This window comes from Juglans regia, chromosome 11 (assembly GCF_001411555.2).
Source record: "Juglans regia cultivar Chandler chromosome 11, Walnut 2.0, whole genome shotgun sequence".
NCBI lineage: Eukaryota > Viridiplantae > Streptophyta > Magnoliopsida > Fagales > Juglandaceae > Juglans > Juglans regia.
In genome coordinates, this window is record NC_049911.1 from 36,381,452 (window position 1) to 36,394,265 (window position 12,814).

The following is a 12,814-nucleotide window of genomic DNA, read 5'->3' on the forward strand; positions in this document are numbered from 1 at the left end:
CAATTTGCTCAAAAGAATAATACTACGTACAGTTATAGAGTATACAAATGTCGTACAATCATTTTAAAAAAAAATAAAATCTATTATTAAAAAGTTTAATTTTTTTTTTCATGTCAGTCCCGTATTCATTTACTTTTTTTAAAATAATTGCAGGCACTTGTAAACTCACGACTGCAATTATCATTTCTCTAATCAAAATAATGGTACACGACTCGTTCTACCTCACAAAATGGGTATTGTTTGTTTATTCTCTATTCACTATTGGGTTTTATTCTATATATACCATACCATGCAGTCCAATGAATATTGCGTGAAGTACAAGACAGTAATATTCATCGTTTTAGTACTAATTAATTTTTGTCCAATTTGTTCTCATGATCTTCAAAGAGTGATTTTAAATTTTCCGAAGTTCATGCCCTTAATTTCTGGTGTCTTTGTCCCTAATTAACGGTGGGAAAGCCCGGCTCTAATTCCCTATGCAACTCTTAATTTGGACGTAAGAGTGCAAATCTCTCGAGCTTGCTTAACTTGGAGGTTCGAGCATGATATTATTATTAGATAAATCATAAAACATACTGGCAAATATACCAAAACAGATACATTTTACTAAAGAAATCTCACATTATCTAGCTGGAAAAAATAAACTTTGCTTGGGCATAAATTTAGTGAATTTAATTGATTTTTTTAGTTGAATAAACCAAAACAACACCAATCAAGACAATTGTTTCAATTCCCATTAAGATAAAATAGAAATTCCGCTGTTCGAACCCACAGAAAGGTCAATGAGCCGCCCCTACAGCCTTGGCACCCACCGATTTCCTCCCCCCTAAAAAATACATAAAAATAACAATAAAAAAATAACAACAAAAAATATAAACATGTGTTTGGATGCAGACCATCTCATCTCATCTCATTTTATTTTATATAATTTTAATTAATAATCTTATTATTATTTATAAATTATCTTAACTTATCTATTCTCATTTCACTGTCTAAACGAGTTTAGTCTTTTATCTATTTTCATATAAAAAATCTAGAAAAACAAAAAGAAGGCGATTCTCTTCACTAAAAAATTTAAATACCCGCAGCATTTCATCCGCCAAATAGAATGCATGATTAAACTGTCATCCACGACAACTATTTTATTGATAAGGTCATGTAGAGATCAATATCTATTAAACCTATATCTTTAATAAAATGCGTAGTATCTACTACATAGAATGATGGTTGAGTTTTCCATCTTCTCCTCTCATATATATCCATAATATTTTATCAATGCAGTGTTTAGTTTTTTTAAAAATAAAAATGGAGAGAGAAAAGTCAAAATTTCAACGTATTAATGCAATAGGCTGAATACATATCACGACTACAATTATGTTGTTTTTCGCTTGAGAGTTGGGACCATTATTAGCGCGCGGCTTTGTTGTCATGACTCGCACGCGGGGTCAATGTAGACAAAAATCAGGAGGTTAGCCGTTAACCGATTCTCAAATTAAAAAGTGTAATCGGAAAAAATAAATTGCAAACATTCTTGAAAACAGAAATAACTATCTATTTAAAATTCATCTCAATTTATCTTAATTTATTATTATAATTTTTTAAAATTTTAAAATAATAATAATATTTTTTAATATTTTATTATACTATTTATAAATTATTTCAACTCAAATTCTATAATATTTTATTATATTTTGTGTAAAAATTTAAAAAAATTATAATGATAAAATGAGATGAAACACTCTCACTATCCAAAAATTGTAATTAGGCTTCAAGAAGAAAAAAGAGCCGCCACATATGGAAATAGAACTGTGGATAAGTTTAGGCTCAAAGAGTGAAAATGTTTAATTTTATCTTATCTCATCTCATTTTATTATTATAATTTTTTTAAATTCTTACATAAAATATAATAAATAATTTAATTTTTTAAAATTTTAAAATAATAATATTAAAAAATAATATTTTATTTAATTTTTAATTTTTATATTTATTTATTTCATCTCAACTCATTATCTAAACGAATTCTTAAGGAGACGTTTGTATTCACAGCTCATCTCAACTCATCTCATTACTATTCAGCAACTTTAACTCATAAATCTCACTATTATTCACAACTCATCTCACTACTATTCACAATCTAACTCAACTCTTCTCAAGTCACTTTCGAATCATCGATTGTGACTGGATAACCTTCCAAATAGGGAGAACTAAAAGCATTATGAAATCTTGTGTAGCAAGGCAGGCAGCTGGTTAGTCCACTAATTACTACTCACCACCAAAACGCATATTAAATTCTGATTTGAAAAATTTTTAATGATAAAATGAGTTTGAAACATTTTTTTGCTCTACAAATCATCCTAAACCAAGGCCACTAGACGAAGCAAAGTGCGGCACCGTGCCACCGGCACCCAACCCCAAATCAGGGTCAGAAACATACCAATGAACTTATTAAAAATTAAATTAGTTTATAAATCAAGAAGATTAAATATTATATTAAAGTTTAATTATTGAGTTTGTGGCCCCACATGAACGTGTCCTCTTCTCGCATGCTCTCTCTCTCGCATTTAAAAATGTGGCGATATTTTTCACTCTGTGTGCACCCAAGAAAATACCAGGTGCCCGTCACCGTGCTCCAAACGCTACGAGCCAAACTGGAAACCCTCCGTGTCGTCCACCATTTCACTATTCTTCCCTCTCAACGCAGTACCCCGAAGGTATTTCTTAATTCTCAACAAAGTCCCCTCCACCTCACTATTTTCCCTTTTTTTTTTTTTTTCCTTAAAAACCCTTTGATGGAATCCTTCCAAATATGCATATCCTCTGTTCTTTTTTGGAATCCTTTTCAGTGTACTCCTCCAATCTTGTGAACAAAATCCAAAAATTTATCTCTTGTTTCTAAAGAAAAGTCGTCAAATTTATACAGTTCCAATATAGCATCACCGTTTGAACCACAATCGATACGTAAATCGATGCTAAATTGAATCTCACTGCAAGGATATTGGAGTTGTGGGTGGCTCTGATCTGAATAGCATATGGAGGAGAAGAGAAATATATTGTTTGGGAAATATGAGATGGGAAGGCTGTTGGGCAAAGGGACTTTTGCCAAGGTCTACTACGGCAAAGAAATGGTGGCCGGCGAGAGCGTGGCGATCAAAGTCATAAACAAGGACCAGGTGGTGAAAAAAGAGGGCATGATGGAGCAGATAAAGCGCGAGATCTCGGTCATGCGCCTGGTCCGACACCCCAACGTGGTGGAGCTCAAGGAAGTCATGGCCACCAAGACCAAGATCTTTTTCATCATGGAGTACGTCCGCGGCGGCGAGCTCTTTGCCAAGGTTGCCAGGGGCAAGCTCAAGGAGGACTCGGCCCGCAACTACTTCCAGCAGCTGATCAGCGCAGTCGATTTCTGCCATAGCAGAGGCGTCTCCCACCGAGATCTCAAACCTGAAAACCTCTTACTCGATGAGAACGAGAACCTCAAGATTTCCGACTTCGGCCTGTCCGCTTTGCCCGAACAGCTGCGCAACGACGGGCTCCTCCACACGCAGTGTGGCACTCCGGCGTACGTGGCCCCGGAGGTCTTGAAGCGGAAAGGATACGACGGGTCCAAGGCCGATATTTGGTCCTGTGGAGTGATCCTATACGTACTGCTAGCTGGGTTTCTTCCTTTTCAGGACGAGAATCTTATGAGAATGTATAGCAAAATCTTTAAATCCCAGTTCGAGTTCCCCCTTTGGTTTTCGTGCGAGTCGAAGCGATTGATCTCCAAGCTCCTCGTCCCCGACCCAGATAGACGCATCACGATCCCGGCCATAATGCGCGTCCCTTGGTTCCGCAAAGGGATAACGAGGCCGGTTCGACCGGTCGCTGCCATTGAGATTATCAAAGAAACAACGCAATCAGAAGCCGTGGGGGATAATCACGATCGTGCGCCTCCGAAGACTCCAAGTTTCTTCAACGCGTTCCAGCTCATAGCCTCAATGTCGTCCGGGTTCGACTTGTCGAGCCTGTTCGAGGAGAAGCGGAAGGTGGGGTCGATGTTCACGTCGAGGTGCGCGGTCGCGTCGATTGTGGCGAAAATTGAGTCGGTGGCTAAGGGGCTGAGCTTCCGGGTGGCGAAAGCAAAGGACTTTAAGGTGAGATTTGAAGCCCCCATAGACGGGCGCAAGGGGAGGCTGGCCGTCACGGCCGAGGTGTTCGAGGTGGCCCCCGAGGTTGCCATCGTGCAGTTCTCCAAGTCCGCGGGTGACACTTTGGAGTACGCCAAGTTTTTCGAAGACAGTGTCAGGCCTGCTTTGAAAGACATCGTCTGGACATGGCAAGATGACAGTATCTGTAACGCCTTGGATGGATGATAGCAGTGCAGAATGTGAATGGTATGACATGCATCATTATCGGTTTTGATGTTTGTTTCATAACAATCAAGAACACAGGGAGATACGTAGGAAAGCAAAAGCAAGAACGTTTTTTTTTTTTTTAATGGAAAAACATTAATATCATTATGTAAATAGTTTGTGATTATTATATTCAAGTTTTGAATATCAGTGATGGAGTGAAAGATGACAAGGTTTTATACAATATGTTGTTTTTAGTTACCTATTTCCCTTCTCATTGTTTTTTTTGTTTTCAAGCTTTTCGTTTATGGTAATTAGTTGTTTTTCTGTCTTTTCTAGCCGCTAGAGAGAGCGGAGCGGAGCGCCAAACGTTTAAAATTTATTTCTGAGGATGCTGTTTGGTGGAAGGGAAAATGGAAAGAAATTGGATTGCCCATTGCTATTTGTGTTTCAATGGACCCGAGGCAGGGGAGCTAACCCCAAATTATTATCAACCAGTGACGAATACACAAGCTTTTGAAGAAATGTTTTAAAAAAAGATTGGAAACAATTTTTTTCTATTGCTTTTTTTTTTTCTAAAGATATATATAAAAATTAAATACATAAAAGATAAGAGAAAAATAATAAGAAAATAAATATTTTTTGTTATTGTATCTTTTCGATTTTATGCACTTGTTAATTAAAATAACATTTGAATTTGGACACTTGTGTACCTTAAAATTTATAAAAGCATGAAATTCCATTCGGTATACAGAGCAGCACAGACATTGGCTAAACTAAACAAGGATTATAATGTACTAGCATTCCTGTGATCCATTGGACACCTGCCCTAAGCTCATGTCACCTTTAATCTGATTAGAACTCGGGCGAACCTAGTTTTCCTGAGACATGGTCAAGTGGGACCAAAAGAATTGAAAACTGAACACATTTGAGTAAATTCGTGGCACCATATAAAGTGGACACACCCAAAACAAAACAAAATATAAAGAAAAGAAAAATAATATGGCTTTTCATTTGCTGGTAGTTGAGCTTTCAACCGTCATTCTCTTCCATCCATATTTGTTGCCACGCGTCTCTGTCTTACACCAATTATTAACCAATTTAAGGAAGGAAAGAGAAGGCTTTAGTTTTTCTCACACCAAAAGGAGCGAATGACTGACATTTGTCCACTTTAATACTTTATAAAAGCAAAGCATCACTACGTTTTTTTTTTTTTTAGTCGATAATAAATATGATCTCACCTACGCGCCGGTAGGACTGTTTATCTAGATCGAAAAAATTACTTTATAAAAGCAGAGCATCACTACGGGTATGTTTGGTAAGTGAGAGTATTTTAAGTACTCTTATTACTATTCTTTATTTTATTATTACTTTTTATCTATCTTCTTACTATTTATTACTTTTCACATATTTTTTATTATTATTCAATATTTTATTATTACTTTTTCATTACTTTTTCACTATTATCTATAAATATTCTCAACACTTCTCACTATTTAAATGTACCCTACGTTTTATACGTACGTAGTGAATAATAAATATGATCTCATCTGCACAGATAAAACTGTTCATTCGAGTCGAATTTTTTCTCACCTTATTCGAAACTTGGTAATCTGGATTTGGATTACGGATTCCTCACTATTATCTACAAATATTCTCAACACTTCTCACTATCCAAACGTACCTTACGTTTTATACGTACGTAGTGAATAATAAATATGATCTCATCTGCACAGATAAAACTGTTCATTCGAGTCGAATTTTTTCTCACCTTATTCGAAACTTGGTAATCTGGATTTGGATTACGGATTCCTCACTATTATCTATAAATATTCTCAACACTTCTCACTATCCAAACGTACCTTGCGTTTTATACGTACGTAGTGAATAATAAATATGATCTCATCTGCACAGATAAAACTGTTCATTCGAGTCGAATTTTTTCTCACCTTATTCGAAACTTGGTAATCTGGATTTGGATTACGGATTCCTCACTATTATCTACAAATATTCTCAACACTTCTCACTATCCAAACGTACCTTACGTTTTATACGTACGTAGTGAATAATAAATATGATCTCATCTGCACAGATAAAACTGTTCATTCGAGTCGAATTTTTTCTCACCTTATTCGAAACTTGGTAATCTGGATTTGGATTACGGATTCCTCACTATTATCTATAAATATTCTCAACACTTCTCACTATCCAAACGTACCTTGCGTTTTATACGTACGTAGTGAATAATAAATATGATCTCATCTGCACAGATAAAACTGTTCATTCGAGTCGAATTTTTTCTCACCTTATTCGAAACTTGGTAATCTGGATTTGGATTACGGATTCCGACCCATAACCCGTATTATAAAAATTGGATATATTCGATCCAGACCTGGGTATGAAAGTCAGGTTCCGTATTCATAATCCAGTATAATCGAACTCGTATAAAAGGCAAAAAAAAAAAAAAAAAATCTCATTCCTTCGGCCTGTGATCCCGAACCTCCCCTCTCTCTCTCAACTCTAGCCACGATTCTAGGAAACCCTAGCCACCATTGTGATGATCTCGATGGTTATTTGATGGAGATGAGTAGCTAATTCGAGTACACTCTCACTGATGACTTGCGGAAGCTCAGCTTTGAGAATCATCTCTTTCTCGCCCAAACTAGCCAACCCAAGATCACAGTACACCTCTTCGCCCACCAATACACTCATACCCATCAAGCTCTCAAACCCATCTCTCGCCGACATTCATCCAAGCCTTCTAGACCTGGTAAAATGGTACCGCTATCATCCATAGAGATGGTTTTATTTTTGTTTGTCAGAGAGAGCAAGAGCAAAATGGTACCACTGAATACACTATCGTAAGAAAGGTGAAAGAGCACCACAAGAAGAGGGCCAAGGAAGCCAATAACCTCTCCCTTAAGCACAACAGAAGCTCAGGGCCCTCGAATCCCGCCATGCCCTCGCCCTCGAAGCATTGGAGCGAAAGAAAGCCGCACGCAGAGAAAGGGTACTCTCCATTTCCTGCCCTCATATTATTGCGTGTTATTTTGCCTGCTCTATGACTAAATTGGTTAGTTTTTATCCTTGCGCTATTGCACATATGTATCTTGTTATTTTTATTTCTCGGTATGGATTGGGCGGGCGTTTCTGGAGAAAATTATACTTACACACGAGAGATATTTATGACATTCAATATTTATTTAGATGGATTTTGTATGCTTGTTTTTCAATCTCTGTGCTCAGATTACATATGGGTCTTATAAGTTGCTTTTAAGCTTAAAGTCTGGAATTTTTGAGATGGCATAGATCATATTAATGAGGTAGTGAAGAGAGTATTTAGTGTTGAAGCTTTTAAAACTGCGCCTCTCTACCTAGTTTGGTGATTTTGAGGAAAAAGAATGATAGAAATTTTGAGAACAATGGAAGAAGAACTTATTTCCTCAATACTTTTTTTCTTTGGATAGCTGTTATAAACATTCTTTTTTTTATTTTTTATTTTTTTTATATATATAAGTAAAAGTAAAATTTTATTTATATAAAAGGCATCGCCTAAGAACACCACTGATATAGACTCTCTTTTTTTATTCACACTGTTATAGATAATTGGCTAAATTTCAAAATTTTCTTGTATATTTTTCTATTTCCAACTAGGCGTTTCTCTTGTGTCATATTTTTATGCTTTAAAATGGTTGCTAGATTTGCTCTCTTTGTTTTTAAACTTGGGTTTTTCTTTTTTATTTATTTATTTTATTTTATTATTATTATTTTTTATTTGGGTCTATTTTATTTTGTGTTGCCACATTTTGTTTACGATACTTATGAGTTATGTGAAGATTCAAGGGTTCTAAGATTTTTGTCCAAGAGTTGTTTTTTTCATTTTTTTTCTTTATCATTTATGTTTTGGTTATGTTTAATTTTTATACTTATATGTATACTGCTGATTCGAGTCCATGCCTGCATTTTCTAAAAAATATAATTTTTATTGTGAAACTCTATTTTGTTTTGTTTCCAGTGCAGTTATCATGCTACTTTTACCTTTTGCTTTTTCAAGTCAATTACAGCTTGTGCACAAAATTCTTGAAACTTGTGTGTGCCATTTTTTGTCATTCAAGAAGGAAAATCATAATTAATCCAATTGAAACTTTTAAAATTGTCAAATCTCATGGCCATAAAACTATCAATTTTTATACTCATTTTATGTACTCTCTTTTAATATTCTATTTGAATATAATATGCAAAACTAGTTACTGAGCTTTTTGATTTATTGGCTGCATGAATTGACAATGGACTATTATTTGGTGTGAGATTAAATCACTGATAGGAAGATTATACTGCTGATTTTGTAACTCATTTCTTGTAATTTTGTATTTAGTAATGTAATTTATAAATACTGTAATATGTAGTGAACTGTATTGTGATGCGTGCATAGATGAATATTAGATTTGTTTTTTTTTTTGTTTTACATGTATTTAGTATTTTTAGAACGTTTCATGAACTTGACTTCTTAGAAAATTTTTTTAATAAAATAAAGGATTTTACATTTAAAAAAAAAAAATTCAGGTACAACCCGGAACCTGAATTTTCGAGTTTCAAAAACCTAGATCCACCCAGGTTCCGGCCTAGGTCTAACCCGGCCCAAATTTAAAACTCGAGTTTCGGTCCAAATATATCCAAGTTTCCGGATTGGAACCCGGATGAATACCCCTATGCACGGGACTTGCAGTTGTTTCATAGATAATTCACTTGGTAATTTTTATAGCTAGGTATCATGTAATTAATTTATGACCTTCTCGAAAAATGATGCAAATTGTCATATATCCACGTTAAATCCTCGTGAAACAACAATATTTATTTTATAATAAAGAACCATATATACATGCATAAAAAAATATATGTATTATTGAGTGAGAGTTGATCATCGACATAGCGATTGCATCTTATACGACTTAATATATTATGGAAACCTAATCATTGCTTAATGTAGTCTTAGTACCCATCCATCGAAGTGATTAATAATGTGGAGTAAATTTATACCACATTATAAAGTCATGATATTACTCACCATGTTCAAATTCAAAATGCATATATGCATGCGTGCGTGTTAATAATATATAGGTTTTAAGCTTGATGATCATCTGATTAAGGAAATCATTAGCGGGGTATAAGTAGTACTGGCCGGTCTTCAAAATAAGGATACCTATCAAACATGAGTGTGTGTGTATAGGCTCAGCTTGAATACTACTTAAAGCTGGGAAAATTTGATATGGCGCCTAACTCTGACCAATATCATGCTTTGGAGTTTGGAATAAGACTAGTCTTGAGCCTGACTCTTAACTCCGACCCAATTCCAACACTATAACTTGATTAATTTTATTCATTAGCAGACGTTTGAATTTACAAGTCATCTCAACTCATCTCAACTCATCTTAACTAATCTCATTACTATTTATTACTATTCAATAACTTTAACTCATAAATCTTACTACTATTCACAACTTATTTTATTACTATTCACAATTCATCTCAGCTCATCTCAACTCATCTTAAATCATCTTCAAATCCAAACGTCGATTGAGTGTAGGCCACGTGCTCCATTAAATGACCATCCATCATTCATGGACGATAGATCTATCTCGTTTCCCTGTCAAATATAGGTGGGTGGTTTGGTAATATTATTGGTGGGTACGCCTGTTTATTCTGAACAAACAATTCTGTCAATGCATGCCACTTTAAAAAAGTGCTATTACTCTTTCGGATATTTCTCGGAGATAGAGAAACGATATTTGTACTATTAAGATATATAAATTTCGTATATATTTATTTTTAAAAGATGAGTAGACTCACAAGAAAAAAAAATATATTTTTAAAAAGAATTCTATTTTTTTAAAATGAATTGCAAGAATAGGCCTGGTTTGGATATAAAAGTCATTCTAACTCATATCATCTAATCATTATAATTTTTTTAATTTTTATATAAAATATAATAAACAATACATTCAACTTTTTAAAATTTAAAAAAAATAATATTATTAAAAAATAATATTTTATTCAACTTTTAACTCATTTGATCATCTCAACTCAGTATCCAAACCTCTAACATTAATCTTTACCAAAACAGAGCGTACCCTCCCTCCCCGATACTTTAGAACGAAGTAAGCAAGCAATGAACTCCAGCTCCATTGCAAAAACCTTGTATTTTCTGGGAAGTTTGCAAAATGCTTTGGGATTTGCCATTCGGAATCAGCAGTTGCTGGACTGTCTTCTGATATAGGCTCTTCTTTCACAAATTGGGATATGAAGGAAAGCAAAGCCCAGTAAAGGCGCGGACTTGGCGTCCCATCTGTCAGAGAATGGGGTAGACCAGATAGGACAAAATAGTCCAGAAAAGCCGGGCTAAGACGTGGCCCAAACTCATAAAATATAGCCCATGTGAATGAAATAGGCCCTCTCGACTTGAAGCTTCCATTACCGAAAAATAGATAAGAGCCAAGAGCTAGGTGAATCAAAACTCATCCATATTTGACTTCAAGGATATCGTCCGTATACTAACCTTCCCGGCCAGTTCCACCCAATAATATGTATATATGTATATTGGGTGGAACTTTAACAACCAACCAACCCCATGAAAAGAGGTCATGATCAGTTGTCTGACCAAAGAAAGAATTTTGAAGAATTTATCGTATTTGTCCTAATTACTGGAAATTTTTGTGATTTTCCATGCGAGATGATGAGATTAAACTGATCAGCAAGGAATAAAATTATGATAATAGATAGGCAAGAAGACACGAAATCTCCAACTTTACGACTATTTCAACAATATATATATATATTAAACATGACCCAGCTCATAATATTTCATGATTTCTGTTCCCATGGCAACCGAATTTCCACGGAACAGATTCTACTTTTTAGTCTTTGCCAAATGAAAGTAGTTGTCCGTTGTATCTTTACCATGAGTAGTAATATGGGCTTATTGCCTATTGGGGAACTCCAAAAGCTAGCAAAATGTATATACCCGAGAAAAAGTAGGAGAAGATGGTAGTACTGATGTCAGATCTAGGGTTAATTAATTAATTAGCTAGTAGTGCTTTTTTAAGTCAATAAACTAATTAATTCATGACGATCTTCAAGCATTTACTAATTCGTAATTCCCATGAGAATGGAATCCTCTGAGGATGAGGAGGAGGAAGGGATTCAAATAATGCAGGGCAGGCAGGCATGCATGCATCATCAACGTGACGTGTGGGTGCTGATCATATCATCTACTGCATTATGGAAGTTCTTTATAATTATATATATATATATATAAAGCAAATAAAAACATTGTTGGCCGTGAATGATTCATTTGATTGACTTCAAAAAAGAAAAAGTGAAGTCGTCCATGTAAGACGTACGTGGTAGTACTCGATCGAGGAGCCCGTGTGTTTTTTCCATTAATTTGAAACCAATAACTAATAAAAAAGGGGAAAAATGTACTGCCCCACATATATTATTCGGTGTGACCGCTCGGTTATTTTTTATTTATTTTATGATGAAGAAAATAATTTTAAATATATTGATATAATTTTTTTAATTTTTAAAAATATTAAAAAAAAAATTCAAAAATTAACCACTCTAAAAAAGGACGATGCTAAAGAACGTGGATCCCAACATCATAAATAATTATGTTTCTCTTTGTTAGGACGTTGCTATCTTAATAAACTTAAAAAAACCTTTTTTTTAATCTTATTTTTTTAGAGACGTGTTTATTTGAACCACACAGTTTGTTTGTTTTTTTTTTTTAATGTTAAATGTATTTAAAAAATTGATAAAATAAATATTATAAATAAAATTATAAGTGTACTACTATTTATTTTTTCTCTTCATTTTACTCCACGAGTTCTGGTTTTAGATTCATAGAAAGATTCATTAAATATTGAAAATTATGAACGATTCTGATAAGGCTGATATAAAATTTCTGAAAACCCAGCTCGGTCTGGAAGATCCACTGCTTCCAAAATTTATGAAATGATCTTACGTACCTAATCTATGTTTGGACATTAGCAGACTCAGAATTTCTTCAATTATTTCAAGTAAAATTAATGTTCATGATTTAAACCATAGTTTATGGTTTTATATTTAAAGGAAGATTCAGTAGTACTCGAAATAAATGAATACATATAGAATGACTAAGCAATTATGTTTTTAATAATAATGTGCGTTATAAGTTTATGTTTTTTTATATATAAATTAAGAAAGAGTCGCTCGATGGAAAGGAATCAATACTCTTGAATGACTAAGCAATTATGCTAATTTTAATGATACTAAATTGTGTGATGATTAAATTAAGACTATAATTCATTTTTTATATATATTATAAGATTCCCTAATAATTAATTATTGATCTGGATGAATAATTAGGTACGAATACGCTAAAATGTAAAGTTTTATGATCAATGATCAGCTTTTATATATATATATATATATATATATACACGTAC

At 34.0% G+C, this 12,814-nt stretch overlaps 1 protein-coding gene across 1 annotated transcript; it reads left to right on the plus strand.

Moving 5' to 3' along the window:
* The first annotated feature begins 2,585 nt into the window (after nt 1-2,585).
* Nucleotides 2,586-4,596, plus strand: LOC109005229 (CBL-interacting serine/threonine-protein kinase 5-like). Its single transcript, XM_035682791.1, has 2 exons — nt 2,586-2,711; nt 2,921-4,596. Exon 2 carries the CDS (start codon nt 3,030-3,032, stop codon nt 4,350-4,352), a length of 1,323 nt encoding a protein of 440 aa, XP_035538684.1. The 5' UTR covers nt 2,586-2,711; nt 2,921-3,029; the 3' UTR covers nt 4,353-4,596.
* The last annotated feature ends 8,218 nt before the right edge of the window (nt 4,597-12,814 follow it).